We start from the raw sequence: 25,261 nt of genomic DNA on the forward strand, positions 1-25,261 counted from the left end.
AGACACATCACCTCCCATATATGCTTTACAGTCTGTCCAATATTATTTTCTACAAATATTATGCCACATACTCCCAGAACCCACTTACCTACTACTACCAATAGGAAAGCAGTATGCATATCACTCTCAAACCTAACCTATGTTATCAAACACATATTTAACCTTAGTAAAAGACTCTTCATAGCTGGTGACAAACACCCAAACCCAGAACCCTCTTTTACTAACCTTCCAAATAGAGCTCAGTCTGATCTCCTAATAATGAACATCAACATAAGAAGTATTTCAAATAAACAAGTAGACCTACATGCTTTTATTTCTCACTACTCCCCTGACATCGTAACCATTACCGAAACATGGCTTAAACCACATATCACTAGTAATGAGATTCTACCACCAGGTTACAACTTCCTAAGGCGAGATAGAATAAATAGGAAGGGTGGTGGAGTCGCAATACTATTTAAAAATTAAATAAACCTCAATCATTTCATATCCCTCTATCATCATTTCAAAATGCTGAAACCATAGGCTCTATTCTATCAATAAACAATGAGAAAAAAATTAACATCCCTTGTTGCTACATTCCTCCTGGAAATAACTCCCCAGTCATAGAAGAAATTCTTCATTGGTTGAATCAAAATTGCCCTCAGGAAACAATTTTACTAGGCGACCTCAATACCAACTGGCAAACTTTCATCTCCAAAAACCCTACCAAAAGTATTAACCTCTACAACTTCACACAACTAATTCAAGACCCCACCAGAATAGATAGAAAAACCCACAAACAAACCTCTATTGACTGGACATTTGTAAATACCCCCAAACATCACTTATCAGGTAGGGTCCCTACCTGACATAGTGACCATTTCTCTACTTTCCTCCTCAGGAAGCGAACCAAAATCCTCAAACCCATAACCTATAAAAACATCAGGGATGATCGTAACTTAACCCCAGACATACTAAACAACATCCTCCACCAATGTAACTGGCTCCCCCTAAAAAACGTACACCTAGATCAGGCAGTAGAACACTTTAATAATACATTTATCTCTGTTCTAAGTTCCATAGCATGTTTAAGAAAGAGAACAATCAAAGTAAAATATGCACCATGGCTAACCCGGGACACATGAGCCCTCCTTAAAATCAGAGACAAGACCTGGAAGCAATGGAAACAAGACAACTCTGAACAAACCAAACAAAAGTACAAACAACTTAGAAACCTAGCCAATATACAAGCCAAACAGGACAAACAAAACTACTTCCTAGGCCTTCAAAACAAACATGCAAACAACCCCCAAAAGTTTTGGCATTCTATCAACTCATTGCTAAAACCTGGAACAATTGCTACCCCCACCGCCACCTCCCCATATACTAACAGCAATGATGTTGCCTCCCAGCTTAACTCTCAGTTCATAAACGCAATCCAAACTCTACCCACCCAGCTAACAAAAACCAACACCTCATCTCACACAAGCACTAGAAACACTCCTGACAGTACTACCAACCAACCATCCTTCTCCCTCTCTCCAGTCCCTACATCAAAAATTAGAAACCTCCTCCTCAAACTAAAACCTACCACACTAGCTGCAGACAGTATACACACTAACTTCCTAAGAATAGCAGCTGACGCTCTTTCTTATCCAGTATCAGTCCTAATAAGTAGGTCCATTCAGGAAGCCTATGTACCACAAATATGGAATATATCCCTCATTATACCTCTTCACAAAAGAGACAAATCTTATGATTTTTCCAACTACAGGCCAGTAGCTATTCTTTCCCCATTATCTAAGCTCTTAGAGAAATGCATACACTCTCAAGTTATGCAATTCCTAGACACTAACAAACTTCTCTCATCCACCCAACATGGCTTCCGCCCTCACCATAGTACAACCTCTGCTCTTCTCTCATTCACCAACCTGGTTAATCAACATAGAAACAACAACAACCACTATGTATCTGCTACCTTCTTAGACCTCTCAAAAGCGTTCAACATGGTCTCACACCCTAAATTACTGGACATCCTTCATTCTCTATCCTTTACTTCTTCTACCATCTCCTGGTTCAATAGCTACCTATCAAATAGACAATAATCTGTACAATGGAATAATGAGCTATCCCCTCCTCTCTCCAACTCATTAAGGGTACCGCAAGGCTCTATACTTGGCCCACTACTTTTCACAATTTTTACAAACAATCTATATACCTCCTCTAAGCAAGCCTCAGTAATTCAGTATGCAGATGATTCCACTCTCATCTGTGCAGCCCCATCTGTCAATACCCTCCAACAACTAGCCCAGGAATCTTTCTCTGCTATTGAAAATTGGATCACCAACATCCAACTTATACTTAATCCTACCAAAACCAAACTTCTGCTGTTCAAACCTAATAAAACCAAATCCTCCCCCTCCACTTTCTCTATCTCATCTAGGAATGGTACTATCATCTCTCCATCCACTTACACAAAACGCCTAGGAGTTGAAATAGACAACAACCTAGCCTTTGATCTTCACATAGCACAAACTATTCAAAAGGTTCATAAAAAAATAGGAACCCTATACAGGCACAAAAACGATCTCACAGAAAAAGCACGTATCACTCTAGATCAAACACACCTCCTATCGACACTTACTTATGCAGCACCTATCCTAACCCACACTAAAAAATCAGATCTGGATAAGTTAGAAGCATGCTACAACAAAATAGCTAAATTTGCCAATAAGTACCCCTTTAGAACGCATCACTGCCAAGTACTAAAAGAAATTCAATGGCTGGAATTTCCTAGCCTACTAACTTACCAGCAACTCACCTATGCATTTAACATCATAAACCACCCAGACAAAACTCCAGCGCTCAATCACCTAATAACCTAGTGTGTGTGTGTGTGTATATATATATATATATATATATATATATATATACATATATATGTGTATGCATGTGGTAGCCTCTGTTGAAAATTGTTTTTGTTCCATCCATTTGGCTTCGGTCATCTCGATGGCTTGGGTTCCCGGGGGGGGGGGGTGTTGGGGCGCCTAGGAAAAGTTTGCCTCAGGGCGCTTCTAACGTAGTTACACCACTGCCTCCCACTCTTTCAGCTGCCCTCTACACTCTTCCAATAAACCCCTACTCAGTGTTACTAATGCTAATACTGCAGGAAAAGCCCTATATTCCCACATCATAGCCAAAAAAATGGAACAATCTCCCCACCAATATAACCTCCACAATAACAAATGCAAACTTCAAACAATCACTCAAATCTCATCTCAGGACAACTTGGATTTGCCCATGTATCACATGACAATCCCTATACCTTTCTTCTACCTTGTGTCAATCTACTCCAGTCTAAATATCACACTATATCTATGCACATTGAAACACTGACTCAACATATATCATATCGTTCTCTCTACTCCCCTCTATACATACTTACTACATCTGTAAGCCGTTCTTACTACCTTTGTGAAACTATCTCAAACTGTACCTTTTGTCCTGCAAAACCTGGTAACTACTGGAAGCCGAACTCTGAAAAATATCTGTCCAAACCCTTTCACTGAAGCCTTGTACTATTTCTCAAAACTGTATCTTAGTCTTGCACTGCAACTTTAACTATAGTTAACAAAGTTAAGAATAACTCTACTTGTAAATACATTTTTCACTACTACCTGTGTTGTATGCATATCTCAAATTGTATAAATGTATGTATATCTGTAATTGTATAAATGTTTGTATATCTGTAATTGTATAAATGTATGTATATCTGTAATTGTATAAATGTTTGTATATCTGTAATTGTATAAATGTATGTATATCTGTAATTCTATAAATGTATGTATATCTGTAATTCTATAAATGTATGTATATCTGTAATTGTATAAATGTATGTATATCTGTAATTGTATAAATGTATGTATATCTGTAATTGTATAAATGTTTGTATATCTGTAATTGTATAAATGTATGTATATCTGTAATTGTATAAATGTTTGTATATCTGTAATTGTATAAATGTATGTATATCTGTAATTGTATAAATGTATGTATATCTGTAATTGTATAATGTATGTATATTTGTAATTGTATAAATGTATGTATATCTGTAATTGTATAAATGTTTGTATATCTGTAATTGTATAAATGTTTGTATATCTGTAATTGTATAAATGTATGTATATCTGTAATTGTATAAATGTATGTATATCTCAAATTGTATAAATGTATGTATATCTGTAATTGTATAAATGTATGTATATCTCAAATTGTATAAATGTATGTATATCTGTAATTGTATAAATGTATGTATATCTCAAATTGTATAAATGTATGTATATCTGTAATTGTATAAATGTTTGTATATCTGTAATTGTATAAATGTATGTATATCTGTAATTCTATAAATGTATGTATATCTGTAATTGTATAAATGTTTGTATATCTGTAATTGTATAAATGTATGTATATCTGTAATTGTATAAATGTTTGTATATCTGTAATTGTATAAATGTATGTATATCTGTAATTGTATAAATGTATGTATATCTGTAATTGTATAATGTATGTATATTTGTAATTGTATAAATGTATGTATATCTGTAATTGTATAAATGTTTGTATATCTGTAATTGTATAAATGTATGTATATCTGTAATTGTATAAATGTATGTATATCTGTAATTGTATAAATGTTTGTATATCTGTAATTGTATAAATGTATGTTTATCTGTAATTGTATAAATGTTTGTATATCTGTAATTGTATAAATGTTTGTATATCTGTAATTGTATAAATGTATGTATATTTGTAATTGTATAAATGTATGTATATCTGTAATTGTATAAATGTATGTATATCTGTAATTGTATAAATGTATGTATATCTGTAATTGTATAAATGTATGTATATTTGTAATTGTATAAATGTATGTATATTTGTAATTGTATAAATGTATGTATATCTGTAATTGTATAAATGTATGTATATCTGTAATTGTATAAATGTTTGTATATCTGTAATTGTATAAATGTATGTTTATCTGTAATTGTATAAATGTTTGTATATCTGTAATTGTATAAATGTATGTATCTCTGTAATTGTATAAATGTATGTATCTCTGTAATTGTATAAATGTATGTATATCTGTAATTGTATAAATGTTTGTATATCTGTAATTGTATAAATGTATGTATATCTGTAATTGTATAAATGTTTGTATATCTGTAATTGTATAAATGTTTGTATATCTGTAATTGTATAAATGTATGTATATTTGTAATTGTATAAATGTATGTATATCTGTAATTGTATAAATGTATGTATATCTGTAATTGTATAAATGTATGTATATCTGTAATTGTATAAATGTTTGTATATCTGTAATTGTATAAATGTATGTTTATCTGTAATTGTATAAATGTTTGTATATCTGTAATTGTATAAATGTATGTATCTCTGTAATTGTATAAATGTATGTATCTCTGTAATTGTATAAATGTATGTATATCTGTAATTGTATAAATGTTTGTATATCTGTAATTGTATAAATGTATGTATATCTGTAATTGTATAAATGTTTGTATATCTGTAATTGTATAAATGTTTCTTAATTGTGGAGCTTTTCTCCGTGGGACCCCACTGAAAATGGACCTGGTCCAGCTGGAGTTTCCCGATTAACAAATGTAAAATAAATAAATAAATACAATAAATAAATCTTTACATAATTTTAATGAATGTCCTTTCAAAGTCTCTTTCTCTCCTTCATTTCTAAATTGTATGTGAATCTTTTTTCTTGTCTCTCTGAAAAAAGTATTTAAGACATACTGGTTCTTAGTAAACAATCTTTTTTTCATATTCCTCTAGAATTTTTTTCCATCAACTGACCAGTTTCAAAGACAATGTCACAGTACATTTCTTTATATTACTTACTTTGCTTTAGTCCCAAGAGGTGTAATTATTTCATCCCATACTTTATATCTGTCCAATTCAATATGTTCCTTTTTTTCTATTCTTACTTTAACTGACTTTTTTTTCTTGTCAGTAGAATCTTTTTTCTCTGCATTTTCTTTCGGCACTCTCATCTTAACCCTTTCTGCATACAATTTCTTTACTGTAAATCTAGCTCACTGACCATCTTCTTGCTGTATTCTGTCCATTTCATCCCAGGAAATATCTTTACTACTTTCTGGATCACTCACATCTGCCAGTTCCATAAGCAAATTATCCCTCAACACCCCCGACTGAAGGGCTGTAACAATACATGCTTATGTTGAATCCTCTTCCCCGAAAAAGTTCTGCTAGAAAAAATCTTCAGAGTCCATCACAGGTGCAACCTTCTTTCTTTTTCTACGATCACACAACACTCTTACATCATTACAATTTATCAGACTTTCCTTTAAAGGCTCACCTGCCTTTACTTCATTGCTTCAATTCTCAAATGTAACTACTTCATTCCTTTTCTCCCTCTCTCCATCAATTGCAAATGATTCACTTCTTTCATGTGAATCTGGGGTACTTTCATTTCACAACTCCATGTCTCCTTTTGGCTTCGCTGAGCCGGCTTCACACTTGAACCAGAAATTGGAAGTGCTTGCAGAATTAGCATCCCCATTTGAAAAGAGATGGGGAAGTTTCCCAATGCCATGACCAAATTTCTCGTAGTAGTATAAATACCAGATCACATCTCTTCTAAAAAGAAGCTACCTAACTAGTGGGATTACCCTGGTCAGCAAAAGGATAGCTAAATGCCTGACGTCTGTACCACCCGACTTGCAAATTATTTTGCCATCTGTAAAAAGCATATGCTTTTCATTACAGTGTCCTTGTAGTACGACTTACAAAGACATTGTAAAGGACCAGACCCAGCAGGAACCATGCATGGAGCAGTCCTTCAGTTACTGTCCTCTGTTTGGCCTGTGATTTATTATTATATCTTGCTATGATTGGCTGTCCATCTGAAGTTTTGTGCAGATAGTTAAACCTTGATGGATACTTCATCCATAGTACTGAAAGAAATGATATAGGTTAGGTATGTGTGCATCCCTCCCTGATCATACTTTGATTAGGTATTTCTGCATCCCACCCTGATCATACTTTGATCAATGGACAGGTGCACTGCTTTTACCAACATCAATTCTTGCTGCTTTTGGCTTCTGTGTCCCACTGACTTCTGCATGCTCAACAGATCTTTTCCTTCAGAATTGATTCATGATTTGTGTCACAGAGATAACAAAGTTTGCAGTTACCTGCGTTTTTCTTGTGTCCATTTTATCTGTTACTTATTATTATAAGCACATTAATCATTTATGTTATTACATAAATGATGGACTGTCCATTGGAAAATAATACAGGCAAACTTGAAGTCCACTTTCAAGTCAAGAGAAGCATCTCAAGCTTGTGCTGTAGTAATACATATGGCTGGACCCTGACTTCTTAGTGATGGTCCTGAATGTCTGCTATGCCCTCCTTTGCAACACCCTTTGGCTGTCCTCCTGCCTTCAGATTGTGACCAGTTTTGCAGTGCATTTCCTGTTCTAACTGATGCCAGCTTCAACAGTTTTAATTCCTGTGTTGTATCCAGATTTTTTCAGGTCTGTCTGCAGCTCTTTTCCTCTTACAAGGCACGTATATTAAGTTTTTTCATTCTGCATTCATATGTCCAATAGTTTGAATCCTAGGCCATTTTTGTTGCTGTCCTTTCGTATCCTCCATTTTGTTGAGCTTTTTAAGGAAATGGTGCCTGCAGAACAACATGCAGTATGCAGACGTGACCTGTTAACATATGGGAAAACTAATCTTTCTGTTTTCTATTGGTGATGTCTCACTTTTTAAGGAAATGATGCCTGCAGAACAACATGCAGTATGCAGATGTGACTTGTTAACATATGGGAAAACTAATCTTTCTGTTTTCTGTTAGTGATGTCTCAGTTTTTAAGGAAACGGTGTCTGTAGAGCAACAAGCAGTATGCAGATGTGACCTGTTAGCATATGGGAAGACTAATCTTTCTGTACTCTATTGATGATGTCTCACTACTGCACCCCAGGATTTGTTCAGCCTTTTTTATGGGCATCTAACTTTGCTCACTTTAAAATCAGGTGATATATATATATATATATATATATATATATATATATATATATATATATATATATATACCATAACACCAGCCCATGCTTTTGTCATACTCTCACCAAAGTGTTCCCCAAGAGAACATGAATTACAGCAAATACATAATTATGATCTGTTTCTTACTTAATTTGTGCCCGTTTTGAGCATGAATATTTATAATTAATGCAACTTTACAGACTAAAATGATATCAATTACAATGATTTCAAAACATTGGTTTTACTGCAGTCTCTAGATACGTATTGTCAGTGAATATCTATGCCCTAAATAGCCCCAAAAGGTAAGTAAAACAGATCATTTATGTATTTACTGTAATTCATTTTCTCTTGGGGAGAATTTTCATAAGATTCTAACAAAAGAAATGAATCATTCTGGAGTAGAATAATGATCCTGCTGGGCTACCTTTGCTGTTTGTTATTTGAGACCAAAAGCAGAAAAAAGTCTTATGACTAAATAATACATTTTGAACTGATTGGATAAAACTGTGATTTTTTTTACTTTGAACTGATTGGATAAAGCTGTGATTTTTTACTTTGAACTGATTAGATAAAGCTGTGATTTTTTTACTTTGAACTGATTGGATAAAGCTGTGATTTGTTGCACTGTTACTGCATTTACAGTTCATGACACAGATTTCCATCCCTCCTTAACTGCTGTTCTTCATCCTAGTCCCTTTGAACTGATTGGATAAAGCTGTGATTTTTTACTTTGAACTGATTGGATAAAGCTGTGATTTTTTACTTTGAACTGATTGGATAAAGCTGTGATTTTTTTACTTTGAACTGATTGGATAAAGCTGTGATTTGTTGCACTGTTACTGCATTTACAGTTCATGACACAGATTTCCATCCCTCCTTAACTGCTGTTCTTCATCCTAGTCCCTTTGAACTGATTGGATAAAGCTGTGATTTTTTACTTTGAACTGATTGGATAAAGCTGTGATTTTTTACTTTGAACTGATTGGATAAAGCTGTGATTTTTTACTTTGAACTGATTGGATAAAGCTGTGATTTGTTGCACTATTACTGCATTTACAGTTCATAACACAGATTTCCATCCCTCCTTAACTGCTGTTCTTCATCCTAGTCCCTTTGAACTGATTGGATAAAGCTGTGATTTTTTACTTTGAACTGATTGGATAAAGCTGTGATTTTTTACTTTGAACTGATTGGATAAAGCTGTGATGTTTTACTTTGAACTGATTGGATAAAGCTGTGATTTGTTTCACTATTACTGCATTTACATTTCATAACACAGATCTCCATCCCTCCTTAACTGCTGTTCTTCATCCTAGTCCCTTTGAACTGATTGGATAAAGCTGTGATTTTTTTACTTTGAACTGATTGGATAAAGCTGTGATTTTTTACTTTGAACTAATTGGATAAAGCTGTGATTTTTTACATTGAACTGATTGGGTAAAGCTGTGATTTTTTACTTTGAACTGATTGGATAAAGCTGTGATTTTTTACTTTGAACTGATTGGATAAAGCTGTGATTTTTTACTTTGAACTGATTGGATAAAGCTGTGATTTTTGACTTTGAACTGATTGGATAAAGCTGTGATTTTTTACTTTGAACTGATTGGATAAAGCTGTGTTTTTTTACTTTGAACTGATTGGATAAAGCTGTGATTTTTTTACTTTGAACTGATTGGATAAAGCTGTGTTTTTTTACTTTGAACTGATTGGATAAAGCTGTGATTTCTTGCACTATTACTGCATTTACATTTCATAACACAGATCTCCATCCCTCCTTAACTGCTGTTCTTCATTCTAGTCCTGGTGTTGCTACTGCTGTTGTTCCTGAGAAGGAGGAAAAAGAAGGTGAAGGAGCCCCCCCTGCTACCCGATGATAATGTCAGGGGTAATGTTTACTACTACGATGAGGAGGGAGGTGGAGAGGATGACCAGGTAGGTTGTCACTGGCTGTGTAGATTTATTTGTTCGTTTGTCTGTTTGCTTGACCACACTGAATGCCATCTATCTGCTGTTCAGGTATTGATGTTTCCACACATAACAAGACTGTTTTGTTTTTCTTTTGTCATGGTACTGTATGCCTGTGGATTATAGGTGTGCACTACACATTCTGCTACACAAGTGACCCGAAAAACACTATCAACGGGGTGAAAAGCATACTTTAATAGCAATGTTGTTGATGCAGGTGTTGCCTTCATTTCTTAATTTCTCCAGGTCTTTAGGGTTTCAAATACCACAACAGGAATGAGCCCCATTCCTAAGTCAGGTGCTATTAAAGTTCATGAGATTAGTATTGCTTCAGTCATGAATTCTGGCAAAAAGTGCCCTTTGCAGCACCGGCAATGTGCCCAGAATAGCCTCCTTCTGCAATCCATATGGTGCTCCATATAACTGTAGCATATGTAAGTATGTTTGAAAATTGTTTTGTTTTTAGCCTTTCAGAACAAACAGGTAGGGATGTAATACTATATGTTATCAATTATAAATTTTGATGCGTACAAAGTATCAAAGACTAAGATGGAAAATAAGTTATATTTTTTTCTTTTCTAAACTTAAGCTGTGAATTAAAAACAGCTAGGCCACTCAGTGGCATAGACGGATAAGTCCTGACTTTGATGCAGGCAGCTTGAGTTCATATAATAGATTTAGCACCATAGGAACTGGCAGGGGAGGATGAGATTGAGCTTGTCCATCCGGGGGGGGGGGCCTCTAATTTACCATATGGGTGACACCTAACAAGAGCACTAGGTGTCTACGCTGGTCATCCAAGCCTGAGCCATGGTCAGCAAGTGCACTGTGAACAGAGGGGGAACCCATGGAGGGTAGATGTAGTGAAGCTCAAAAGAGGTACCACAGGAGAGGGGATGCTCTGCTGAGGAAGAGGGTGGGTTGCCTCACAGGAAAAGTAAGGCTAACCCACTCCCTACCATCCAATTCTTGACAGGTGTGTCTGGGCTCATCAGGATTCATCAAAATTACAGAATAAGCATACCAACTGCAGAGAATTCTCACTGTTGAAGTATTCCATTCAGATAAAGACAAAACAGTTGAAAAGCGCTCAAATACTTGGTTTATTCACAGAATAAAAGATAAAGCTTTCGGGTAACACCCTTTATCACTATACTTGACTCACTTTAAAACACACTTTAAATAATCAATTTTGTGAAACACATGACACAACCATCCAATAAACAATTGTATTCAATTAAATATTGAATTAGTACAACATCAGTTATTCACCTACAATAATATAATGTATAATACATTTAAAGATATAGTGCATTTAGAAATATATAACTTTCATGAAAATATATATACTTTTTCAGATATGTATAAACTTATTATTTATATTGCTTTTGCTTTGCTATCATCAGGATTCCTCAGCAGGAATAAATTGACCATGAGGCTCTAACCTGCCCAGGAATCACCGGCTCTCATAACTACAAAATGAATGGGTCAGTTGGATACAGATAGGAGATCCACTGGGCTTGGTCACTGGGGATGCAAAACAAATTAAAAACGGCGTGCACTAGCTTTATTTTATTTAAAATATAATTCCCCACACTGTTACAAAATATTAAATTAATATAACTGAATGAATAAACATTCATTAAAGTGCTTTCCAGATTAAACAAGGCAGTAAATGTCACTTGTATGAGTTCAGTTCATCAAAAAGTCAAACAAAATTTGTAAATACTAACAGAAATGTCCTTTTATATTAGAAGCTTCTTGGTTGGAAACAGCCTTTGGGGTTAAAGTTTAGTATCTGTACTACATCTCCATATTTGTTTCTGCTGTGGAATAGGCTTTTTAAGGGTCTTTGTTCTCTGGTGAGCAATGGAAATGCAATTCGGGGTTCAGTGTCCTCTCTCAGGAAAGCAGAAAACTGAACTGATTTCTTAAAAAGCCGTGCTGGTTTCTCCTTATGGATTAGTCCACTCATTTGCAAGCAATACCTGACAGGTTTCCTTTTCAGGTAAACCTCTTTTTCACTGCAAATTGATCTCCTTGCCTCTATGGATGACCATGGTCCTGAAAGCAACAAGGTGAAATATTATAGTTCTCAGGTCCTTTACACGAGTGTAGATTGTACTGCAGTCCTACATCAGGTAACCAAGGCATGCTCCTTTTCATAGGTGTGCACCAGGCTAATGACCCTGGAGCCTTTACAAGCCTAGCCCATAGAAGTGCCCTGGCATTGTGCCGCCTGACATTAGTTTCTAGTGCCTCTATCAAGTAGAGCCACTGGAGTGATCCCTGGGGCGAACTTTCTATTTCCCATCCACTCATCAAGATTTCTCTTGAAGAGGGCCAGTGAGGTGCTCTACTTGACATGTATGGGAAGCCTATTCCAGAGCATGGGCAGTCTCTGGGTTATGAACCTGTCCCTTCAGCATGTTCTGTTGATTGTGGTAATGAGGTTGAGGTCTCTGGAGCATGTGGTGTGGAGGGATTGGGATTTATTTAGATGTAGCATTTCTAATAGAGCTGGGTCAGACATGGCTTTGTAAGTCAAGCAGAGATTGCCTCTTATTAGATGATAGGAGACAGAGAATAGTTGGAGTTTTTTGAGTCTGTCCATGTAGGATATGTGTTTAATGCCTGGGATCCTCTTCGTGAAGTACTTTTGTGGCCTTTCCAGCTGTTGCATGTATCTAGTGAGGTACATGCCAAATGGGGCATTATAGTCGATGATTGCCCTAATGAAGGAAGAGTAGAGAGAGATGATGACCTCTTTCTTCCTGGATGCAAAACCCTTGGTAATGAGATGTGCCACACAGAAGGACTTTCTGACCACAGTGGCAATGTGGTGGTCAAAGGAGAGGTTGCTGTCAACCTGTGTCCCTAGATCTCTTATAACATCTTCAGTGTTCAGTGGGCTCCCATCGATGTGATAATTAGTGAGAAATGAGTTTTTCCCAAAGTGGATGATGACGCATTTTTTGGCATTAAGCTTAAGGCCATGGTTTTGACACCAGTTATTGGTCTCAGTGAGACTTTTCTGTAGGATGTCTACATCACTTGGGGAGTTAATAATGGCTCCCAGCTTGCATTCGTCAGTGAACTTGGTCAGCCAGAGTCCCTCCATGTTGGCCTGGACTTCTGAGAAGTAGATGCCAAACATGTGAGGAGCCAAGACTGATCCTGTGGGACTCCACTCATGACTGGTTAGCAGTCTGACTTGGAGTCTGCTACTTTCACACTGTGGGTTCTATCTGTGAGCCAATTTGTAATCCACCTAGTGATATAAGGGTTGATTCCTAGTTTGGTGAGTCTATCAATAATTCCTGAGTGAGGAATGGTATCAAAGGCCTTGGTCAGATCAAGGTAGGCTGTATGAACTGCCTTGCCCTCATCCACAGCTCTAGTGACTGACTCAAAGAAGTCAAATAGGTTGAGCAGGCATGATCTACCCTTCACAAAACCAAATTGTGTGGGATCCAGTGTTTGGAAATTCCCTATATCCTTGTTAATTAGGTCCATGATGATGTGCTCCATAGCCTTGCATATCAGACTCATCAGGCTAGTGGGGCGATAATTCCCAGGGTCTGTAGTTGTTCCCCCATTATGGAGAGGGATGACTGTAGCAGTGCGCCATTCTGTAGGGACAAAGCCTGAGGTGAGGCTCTGATTGAACATAGCACACAGGTGTGGTGCCAGTTCACTTTGTAGTTCATGTAGAACACAGACAGGGATATTGTCAGGTCCCATGGAAGCTGTATTCTTAGCCTTGGACAATGCAGCTTTAACCTGTGCAGTAATGCTGGATGCCTGACATTCTTCCAGTATTGTGATTGGTCCTTTAGTAGGGAACAGAGGGGTAACGTTGGCACTGAATCTGTCGGCCAGTATGTTGGCAATATCTGTTGGCTCAATATAGGAGATTTTATTTTGCAGTAACTCAGAGCAAATCTGGGTATTGCCGTGTAGATTCTTGATATAACTGTAGAAGGCTTTGTAGTTGTTTTTAGTGTCTGCCACAATTCTGCCTTCATAGCTAGCTTTAGAGGTTTTGATGAGGCACCTCAACTTTTTGTTGAGGCTAATAAGGGAGTTTTTCCAGTCTTGGGACTTCACCTTTTTCTGCAACACTTTCTTCCTTCTGTTGTAGAGTTTGATAATGGCAGGGAGCCACCAGATTGGCTTCCTTTTTTTGGAGGAGAGCGTCTTGGTTCTGTTGGGTATGGCTAGTTCCATGCATTTATGTACGTGTTTGTACAGTGCATTGGTGTATTATTTGGTGGTCATGCACCTATTTTCCATTTGCATGGGTGCCGTAAAGTTAGCCACCTCTGTTTTTAGGAGCCTAAAGTCAGCATTGGAGAAGGTTTTCATGGTGGTTACCTTTACTGGTGGTGTGGGTGAGATGTGGATTTCCATGGTAATTAGTTTGCGGTCAGATCTAACTAGGGAGGAATTGACTATTGGTGTTGAGCAATGGTTGCCCATGTTAGTAATAACCAGGTCAAGGATGTTGCTTCCTCTAGTGGGGGTAAAAATGAGCGGGTCCAGCACATTGAAATTAATGAATTCCAAGAAGCATTGGGCAAGTGTATTGGTGCATGAGTAGTTTTCCCAGTTGATGGAGGGGTAGTTGATGTCACCCAGTATGAGAGTGTTGGGTTGGACCCTAATAGTTTCCAGGGTGCTTAGGAACATGTAGTGAGTGTCTTGGGACAGGGTTGGGGACGTATAGCAGGCTACGACCTGAATCGCCATCTTACCCACTGTTAGTTGTACCTGAAGTATCTCCCATGCGTTATGCTGGGCTACTAGTCTGGAGGTGTGCATATCCTTTATGAATATGGAGACACCACCACCTTTGGAGCTTCAGTCCATGTTCTGGGGCCAAAACATTGTAATGAGTTACAGCTTGGTAGCACAGGGGTGTTTTCTGCTGCTTTAAACCAGGTCTCCATTACAGCACAAATGTCGATATTCTCCATTTTGAGGAATGCTTTGAGCAAGTGCATCTTGAGAGTAGACTTCTAGCATTGAGCAGCATGACCCTCAGATCACATTTATTTATAGCTGTTACGGTGGTAATTTGGAGCACCACCTAAGAAAGGCACTATAGGGGTGACAAGAGCCTTAGCCAGTATCTGGAAACCTAGGGTTGACAGATGCAGGTCATCTCTGGCAAAGCACTGAGGTCTGTCAGTCATGCACCGAGGTCTGTCAACCATGTCATCCCAAGCAGACAGAGACTGGATCCCCTTAGAATGACACCAGAAACTTAGCCAATTGTTGAAGTCAATCATTTTGTCCTTGTACTGCGGTATCATTCTGGGCAATGGTAGGATGCTGCTCAGGGCTATGGTCATACCTGCCTGGACCACATAATCTGAGAACTCCTCCATGTCTCTTTTCATGTAGTCCAGGGAGGTGTGTCTCAGGTCATTCACACCCACATGGACAATGACAGAGTCATACTTGTGCTTGTTGTGGGGTGACCTGAGTCCACGTGTTATGTGTCGGATCCTGGCACCCAACAGACAGTTGACTGTTACCTTCTCCTTATTCAGCCTAGTGAGTGGGACATCAGTGTGCCTCACAATCGAGTCACGTATTATTAGTGTATTGGGCAAGCTGTTTTGCCTTAGGAGCTTAGGTTGAGGGGCACACTGTGTAGGTGAGCTGTGTGTCTTGTGATTTGTGCTGTCTTGTGATGGTCATGTGTGTTTCTGATTTGGAGGTATCTGCTGTTTGGGTAGATTTCTATTGAGAGCCTCCACAAAGGTGGGTGTGTTGTTTGTGTTTTTATGTGATGGTGGGTGTTCTGGAGGGCTATGTGTTCCATGTAGTGTGGTACAGGTGTTGACCTTCTCCTCTTGACCAGCTATTCCAGTCTTGGCTGGAGAGTGCATGTCTTCCAGTTTGGATATATAAGTGCATCTCTCACAAGTCTGAGTGTTGGGAGGTAAGAGAAGAGGATTGTCTGTGTACATGAGGCAGTTGCTACACTGCCTCAGAATGCCCAAGTTGACCAGGTTAATAGGAGAAAGCACAGGGAACTGACATTTAGACATGCCAGGTGGGATGGTCATTATTAATAAGTACTGGAGCTGGTTCCTTATAGGACGTTTAGTGCTGTTAGCACTTATGTGTGCTACAATAATTCCTACAAGAAGCCAGATGAAGTGTTAGACGAATAAGCTAGTTAAATGCAAGAGACAAGAGAACTCACAAGATCTAAGGGAAAAATTGAAGAGCAGACTTTATGGCACCAGTAATAGTTTACCCTAGCTTAGCAGTGCTGCATGGCTCACACACCTATGCAAACATGTGCTTTTAGAGCAGAATGTTGAAAGGAAGTTAGAAACCACTCTTGTTGTGGTAGCTAGGCTATTTAGTGCTTACTACTCCTACTGATAAGCTAAGAGGCTTCCCTCTAACACAGAAAGGTCTGGGGAACTCAGAAACTACAATACAGTCCTAAATACAGCAAATCTGTATCTGGACTCCTCTAGTAACAGGAAAGGAGGGAAAACAAGCTAGAACTTTTTTTTAATATAACAGTAGTAAAAGAGCAAACTGATTTAAACAAATTAACCAATTAACCAATAAAAAAGCACAAAACTGAGCCCTGTTCCAACAGTCTTCAATCAGACAAGTTCTAGCTGCAAACTCCTGCCACAAGGGTGCAGGACAACCTTCTCCAAAAAAGATGAAATGGATTAGTGCTCAAGTTATACAAACAAATCTAGATTCAACAGGTCTGAATCTAGTCTGTGCTACAGAAAACAAGGTGCACCAATTTCAAAAAGAAACAGTTAAAATAAGCAGGCACAATAAGCCTTTAACCAGAAATTCCCAGCTTAGAAGGGCAGAATCTACCCTCTCCTCCCACAAGAGTGCAGACCACAAACCTTCTTAATGTAAAATAACTGGCCTGAAGCCCAAGTGCTTAAATCAGAACTAAGGCACTTTTAGATTAACAGACACTAAGCCTTCAATCAGCAACTCCCAACTTAGAAGGATGTACACTACCTGTCCTGCCACAAGAGTGCACACCACAAACCTTCCTAATGTAAAACAACTGGCCTGAAGCCCAAGTGCTTAAACCAAAAGGCTTAGAATAACAGTTACAATTTAATCAGGCTACCAACAAGCAGTAATAAATGCAGCAGAATAAATGCAATTGAGTACTTTTAAGACTAGGCAGCAAAAGCAAAATAATAAAATAGGAAGAAACACAAATACATTAAAAGCAAATGAATAAAGTGCAATGTTTTTAAATATAACAGTAGCAAACCAGCAAACTGGTTTAAACAAATAAACCAATTAAGCAGTAAAAAGCTAACAACTGAGCCCCATTCCAGCAGTCTTCAATCAGACAAGTTCTAACTGCACACTCCTGCCACTAGGAACCTTCTCTAAAAATGGCCTGGATTAGTGCTCAAGTTATACAAACTAAGCTAGATTCAGCAGGTTTGAATCTAGTCTATGCTACAGAAAACAAGGTGTACCAATTTCAGAAAGAAACAGCTCAAAATAAGCAGGCGCAACAAGCCTTTAACCAGAAAGTCCCAGCTCAGAAGGGTAGAATCTACCCTCTTCTCCCACAAGAGTGCAGACCACAAACCTTCTTAATGTAAAATAACTGGCCTGAAGCCCAAGTGCTTAAACCAAAATGAAGGCACTTTAAGAATAACATACACTAAGCCTTCAATCAGCAAATCCCAACTTAGAAGGATGTAAGCTACCTGTCCTGCCACAAGAGTGCAGACCACAAACCATCTTAATGTAAAACAAATGGCCTGAAGCCCAAGTGCTTAAACCAAAAGGCTTACAATAACAGTTACAATTTAATCAGGCTACTAACAAGCAGCAATAAATGCAGCAGAATAAATGCAATTGAGTACATTTAAGAATAGGCAGCAAAAGCAAAATAAAGTAATAAAGTAGGAAGAAACACAAATACAGTAAAAGCAGATGAATAAAGTGCAATGTTTTAACATAACAGTAGCAAATGAGCAAACTGATTTAAACAAATTAATCAATTAACCAATAAAAAGCTAAAAACTGAGCCTCATTCCAGCAGTCTTCAATCAGACAAGTTCTAACTGCACACTCCTGCCACTAGGGTACAGGGGAACCTTCTCCAAAGAAATTGTCTGGATTAGTGCTCAAGTTATACAAACAAAGCTAGATTCATCAGGTTTGAATCTAATCTATGCTACAGCAAACAAGCTACAAGAAACAGTTCAAATAAGCAGGCACAACAAGTCTTTAACCAGAAATTCCCAGCTTAGTACGGCAGAATCTACCCTCTCCTCCCACAAGAGTGCAGCAGACCACATACTATCTTAATGTAAAGCAACTGGTCTGAAGCCCAAGTGCTTAAACCAAAAGGCTTAGAATAACAGTTACAGTTTAATCAGGTGACTAACAAGTAGTAATAAATGCAGCAGAATAATGCAATTGAGTACTTTTAAGAACAGGCAGCAAAAGCAAAATAAAGTAATAAAGTAGAAAGAAACACAAATACAGTAAAAGCAGATGAATAAAGTGCATTTTTTTTGATTAAGTGGGAAGGGATGAAACATGATAATTTAAGGTTGATAAAGTAAGGGGGTGGGATTTCCCAAATGATCTCTCTCTACTCAGTAGAATAAGCTGATGAGATGGGACTGGGGAGAAGTGTCCAAAATGAGATTTATAGTAGGGGTGGGCAACTCAAAAGCCACCAAATTTAAGAACACAACAAAGACAGAGTGGGTGGGAGGAGAACGCTAAAAACTCCAACAGAACAGAAAAATTAAAACAAAACAAATGTAATACTAGAAAGACACAAAATAGAAGTGATCAAACCTTAAAGAGCTTCAAATCAAAATGAAATGCAGAGATGAGTGATACTCAGAACAACGCAGACTGCACAGATAGGGTTGCCACCCCTCTGTTTTTTTTCCGGATTATCCAGAAATCAAACTGATTCTCCTGTAGTCTGGAAAACACTGTACAAACTTCAGTATTTCTGTTTCAAAAAGGAAACAGACTATCAAAGTTTGTAAATTGGCTGATTTACTATGCTTTTTTACAGAAAAGCATAGTAAATCAGATGAAAACAGGCAGCAGGAATGGAAAAAGAGGGTGTTGCCGTCATGTGATGTAATTATGAACTCACACAATGGGTGGGTTATGGGTGGGAGTGGGATAGGCGGGGTTACTTGTGATGCGAGGGGTGTGGCTTTACACAAACACTTCAGCTAACTACAGATATTTCTAAATAAAAGAGCAATGCTGTCTCTCAGCTCCTCCCACTAATTAACCGATCTTATTCACAGTTTCCAAAGGAATTCTTGGTAACTTTTTTTTTACCCTAGCCAAGAACTCTTAAATCTCAAACAGAACAGAAAACTTTAAACAAAACAAATGTAATACTAGAATAAGATACAAAATAGAAGTGATCAAACCTTAAATAAAGAGCTTCAAATCAAAATTAAATGCAGAGGCAAATGCTTATACTTATAGTCAGCATTGCCATAACTCAACACATAACATACACGTACATTTAAAACCAAATATTAATATGACTAAAAACACATTAAACATATAATTGTTACATCTTAAAACATCATCCTAAAAAATAAAATAATTCATAAATTATCTACATAAAGGTCTACTTTTCAATTTAGGTCTAATAGGGACCCTATCATTTAGTCCATGGCCATGATCACTTCTAAGTCTAACAATACACTTGGCTTCTAACTGTTCTGTACTATTCCTAACATCTCCCCCTCTAATACTTTCAAAAATCTTACCAAATACTTTCAAAAATCTTACCAATTGCCATGAATAAAAATGTATGCTTACTATCTGTAGCTATAACATGCTTGGAAAGTGCACTGACATTACTTCTTTTACTAATATGATATATTTGTTCCTTTATATGGTGCCTAAATGCTCTATCCATTTTTCCTATGTAAAATTTTGGGCAAACTGTACAATGTCCCAAGTATACTATATGGACGGAACTACATGTAGCAGAAACATTAAAAGATTTTACTGAAGAGAAAATTTATTTAGTGAGTGTTTTATTAAAATGTATTTTAGAGAACAATGTGTTTCTTTTTTTGATGATACTTTTTATTGGCAGAAGCATGGCGTACCTATGGGCAGATCTTGTGCCAATAGCTGTGCCACTGTTGTTATGGCCATGTGGGAGCAGAAGTACATATTGCAAGGTCCCGACAATGAGTTTATACCATGATTACGGCCATGGACTAAATGGTAGGGACCATATTAGACCTAAACTGAAAAGTAGACCTTTATGCAGATAATTTATGAATTATTTGATTTTTTTAGGATGATGTTTTAAGATTTAACAATGATATTTTTAATATGTTTTGAGTCATATTAATATTTGGTTTTAAAGGTACGTGTATGTTATGTGATGATTTATAGCAATGCAGACTATAAGTATGAGCATTTGCCTTCTAAGAATAAATTGAGTTCAGTCACGTGATGTATTAGCTAAAGTATTTAATGAATGCATGAGTTATTTTAAGTACATCTGAAGAAGCAGTTGAATCTAACAGAACGCTTATGCACCTGTGTCTACAATAAATCTGTTTTCTGAGCATGGGAGCATTCTGCCTTTATTGGGTCCATTGGTTTGTTTGGATTTCTATAAACTTTGTTTTTTTTGGGGGGGTTCCCCCCAAAAAAGAATTTAGAGACTGGGCAACCTGTACATTACTGCTCTGATTGGAGAATGAACATTCTCCTGCAGGGTGTTAAAGTACAGGTTATTCTCACTGAAAAACAAGTCCGCTGTTAAATGGCAGCATATTCAGCTTCTGTGGAACTCAGACTGCAAAAAAAGCTAATGGTCATGGGTCTACTTCAGATCGTAGAAGCCCCAGATCATCAAAGACCACATTGCTGAGACAAAAATAACGAAAACCCATTTCAGAAAAAGACTGGCGCAATGAAGATCTTCCCAGGGTAAGTAATCACTCATCCAAAAAGCACAAAACCTATACTGCACCATCCCACACCCCCCCCCCTAACTAAATATACCAAGTTTGAGATTGCACTACAGTTGGGAAAAGGGCAAAGTTCACCTTGTCGGCCAACAGGTTACTTACCCTTTGAAGATCTTCATTGGTCCCGTCTTTCACTGAAATGGGTTTTCGTTATTTTCATCTCAACATCTCAACTATGTGGTCTTCGATGATCTGGGATTTCAACGATCTGAAGGGAACCCACTGACTACCATTATTTTACACTTGATAAGCAGCACTTTTTGCAGTTTAGCAAGTGAAATACTAAAAGAATCATATAATTAAAAAAAACATAGAAAAATGTATGTGGGATTATGTTTCTGTCTGCATGTGTGTGTATGCCTTTGTGTGCATGAAAACAGAAGTGTGTCTGTGAGAGGGAGAGGGAGAGAGATATTTCAATTGATCAGTTGTGCGATCAATCAGTGGATGCAGCAGTTATTTAAAATTAAGAGGTATGCATACCTCTCAAACTCTTAGCTGAAGAGATCTGGATAAAGCCTAAAATAATGGGGGGGAGGGCAAAGGCTCAAAATTAGGGACAGATTTTAAATCTTGGTCTTCCTGTTGTGTTATAGAGCTGAAAGATAAGAACCAATCGGTCAGCATTATTGGACTGTGTATATATATGTTAACAAGATTTTTTTTTTAAATATAATTTCTAGAATTTTCTTGGAGGTCAGTTTCCAAGTGTCCTTAAGGTGAGGAATGTTAGTTAGAAATCTGAAGCATTTATAGTATTGTAGTAGCATCTCCATAAATGCATTCCAATTTAAAGATTTGAGGTCCTGCCATTTCTTCATAATGTAAACTTTTAAAAACATAGAACTAGTTATAAGAAATTTCATATCTTAGTATTTATCTCAGTAAGTCGTTTATGTAATATTGCAAATTTCCATGAGACAGATATATTTTTGTACCCTTTAGAAGCTAGCTTGGAATGTAAAATTGTCCATAAGTTTTTGAGAATTTACTGTCTCATATAATGTGGAATAAGTCAGCTTTATCCACCCGACAGGCTGGACATGATGCTAAGTGACCAGGATAGAATTTGGCCGTGTTGTATGGAGTTAAATAAGTGTGCTTAAAAACAGGTGCGTATGGGAGGATTTCTTAAATGGTATGATTTTTTTATTTAATTTAAATATTTTAGCTTATGTTTCGTTATTTAAACTGTAAGGTTGTCCAATAGCTGTCTTAAAACCCTGCAACTCTCTTTTTGCATGGTATTGCGCACAGAACAGCATTGGGCAGCGCCGGTTAGCTGGGGTATATTATTCCTGGCTCCACAAAGTCTGCACTGCAAATTTTCCCTTAGAACTAGGCAAGCCTCAACTCAAGTGCTTCAGATCAACTGCTCTTATTGCAGCACTTGCATAACCCAAATCAGCACTTGTCCAAATCTCCTAGACAGCACTATTATAATACAGCATAAGACCCTCGATTGTCCGCAAGACAAGTGAAATTCACTTTTCCAAGTATGTCCAGAGGTCAGCTTCAGATGTACTCTCCAGTTCATCTGGTGGAATTGGGCATCCTGAGGCAATGTCACAACTGCCTCATGTATACAGACAACCCTCTCCTCTTACCTCTAGACACAAACACTTGTGAGAGATGCAAATACACAGCCAGACTGGAGGCTAAGCACTCTTAACCTATGACTGTAACAGACAGCAAGTGGAGAAGAGACACACTAGCATCACACCACCAGTCACACATGGATCTACAAAACAAGCACCGGCAAAACATACACATAAATACACAAAAACATATTCGGAGGCACTAAGTACCAATATGAGAAAGAAACAGAGCCCTCCAAAGCAGGCAAGCAAGCAACCTGCACCTCCAAACACAAGCCAGAAAACACATAATTCACCTCAGCAGTGTACCTCACGACAGCCCCTAAGGCAAAACACCATACCCAACATGCTAGTAATAGGAGACTCTATAGTAAGGCACACAGATGTTCCACTCACCAGGATGAACAAGGAGAAGGTTACTGTCAGCTGTCTGTCGGGTGCTAGGATCCGCCACATCACACAGGCACTTAGGTCACTACAGAGCAAGTACAACGCTGTCATTGTACATGTTGGTGTGAATGATCTAAGACGTACCTCCCTGGACTACATGAAAAGAGACATTGAGGAGCTCTCTGATCATGTAGCCCAAGCTGGTATGACCCTGACCTTGAGTAGCATACTACCTTCACCTACAATACACCTCAGCACAACAATGAATAGAACATGCTGGAGGGATAGATTCCCTTCGCAAAGACTTCCCTTGCTATGGAATAAAGTCCTGATCTACATAAGACAGAGCCCCTCACTATCACTCTTCCAGAGGAACCTTGACGAGTGGATGGGTAACAGAAAGTTCACACCAGGGATCATACCAACAGCTCTACTAGATAGAGGCCAAGGGTACTAGCTGCTAGATCAAGGGCCTAGGGAACTAACCAAAGGGGCGGTGAATACTGCACAAAGTGGCTGGGCTAATGTATGCCTTCCGGCAGATAGCCCAGTACCTACCTATGAACCTAATAGCTCAGTAAAATGATGAGACATTATTGTATTATATTAACCCACATGGTCAGACTGTGCAGAAGTGGGCGTGGCCTGACTGATTGCCAAAAAAAGTAAAAAATGTCTGAATTTTTTATCAGCTTTTTACTACTATTCATATTTTTTGTTAAACATATACATTAAGCATGTTTTTTTCACATTTGCTGAGGTTGCAACTAATAGCAGGTTGTCGAAGAAATTATATGACTTTTTAGTTTAAACAGCTTATTGTCCCAAGGAGTTGCTGTTAATGAAAAGGTCATGATAATTTTTATTTGAGTACTGGATATGATTCTGTGAGTTCCCTTCTACATGGTGAAGTACCTTATCCAGTGTGCCATGAACAAAAGAAAAAATATTGAATTGCTGGTTGGGTACATTGAATCCCCCACCATAATATGTCAGTTCAGAAGATCCTGTTTGTTTTGCCACAACTCTCTGGTTACCTATATCCATATATTGCAGGAAGGCGTATTAACTTCCTAATTCAGTAAATAAATATTTATACAGCTATACAAGATTTTCTTGTCCACAGTAATCTGGCTGCCATTTCTATAGCCTGTCCCGTGTCTCTTCTAATTAACAAATCTATCAGGGAGTCATACATTCCTTCTCTCATCAGTCCCCATCAATCAAATAATAAACATCTGCTTACCTTCTACAAACCACGAAGGGCTGCTGGGGTCAATCTCTATTCCAACAGAGTAGCTAGAACTTGGAATAAAATTCCTATATCAGTCAGGTGCATCCCACACCATCATCTTTTCAAACCATTAGTAAAAGACTTCCTGTCTGCCTCCTAGCTTTGTCCCTGTTCCTCATCAGGGACATAGCTCGCTATCACCTTTCATCACCTTTCTTATACCTCCCTTTAAAGCACTAAATCACTTATCCTGCTTATCCCCTACTAATACCTCACTTTATTGTACTTCTTAAACTACTATACCTTCTTGTAATTAGCAGAACCAAATTACTATTCCATCACAAATTCTCTATTTACACCTAAATTTGCTTATCACCTCTAATACCTCACTCTGTTGTATTTCTTAAATTACTCCTACCTATCTTATACACTACTCTTCTATCTGTAAAGTCTCACTACTAAGCTTGTAAATGTAATATTTGTGACTATCAATACAAATGTTATTATGCTATTATGCTATGTATTCACTGAAACTGCATTATAAAATTTGTCATTGTAAATACTGAATACATTAAATGTGATACCTTGGAGCTTTACTTCCTGGGCCTTCGCCGAAAAAGGGTACCTGTGCCCACTTGGACTCCCTCGGAAAACAAATGGCAATAAATAAATACATAAATTAATCAAATAAAATGAATAGTTTAAAAAATAGCCACCTCATTATTGGAACAGTGCCATATATAAAAAATGCTAAAAATATAAAATAATATTTTAATCCATGTTATATAATGTTCACTGGCTTTTAAATCCATGCTTTTCCAGACAACCTTTACAAGGGCCAGAGCATCTGGATGAATTGGTAAGGGATATGCTGAAGAAAGTAAGTAGGTTATTTACTCCTAAATCAAATATTGTAATGCATATTGCTGTACACAAAATGGATATTTAAGTGTAAGCA

The 25,261-nt window shown here is 37.4% G+C and overlaps 1 protein-coding gene across 1 annotated transcript in view; it reads left to right on the forward strand.

The window, feature by feature from the left end:
• The window catches only part of LOC122810419 (B-cadherin-like), a 766,834-nt gene that overhangs the window by 635,317 nt on the left and 106,256 nt on the right, over positions 1–25,261 (forward strand). Inside the window, exon 14 of the mRNA XM_044082031.1 lies at positions 9,891–10,024. Within this exon, the coding sequence (XP_043937966.1) occupies positions 9,891–10,024 (134 nt within the window). The remainder of the gene's footprint in view (positions 1–9,890; positions 10,025–25,261) is intronic.

The sequence above is a fragment of the Protopterus annectens genome, chromosome 8.part1 (genome assembly GCF_019279795.1).
Source record: "Protopterus annectens isolate FY-2018-M chromosome 8.part1, PAN1.0, whole genome shotgun sequence".
Lineage (NCBI taxonomy): Eukaryota > Metazoa > Chordata > Ceratodontiformes > Protopteridae > Protopterus > Protopterus annectens.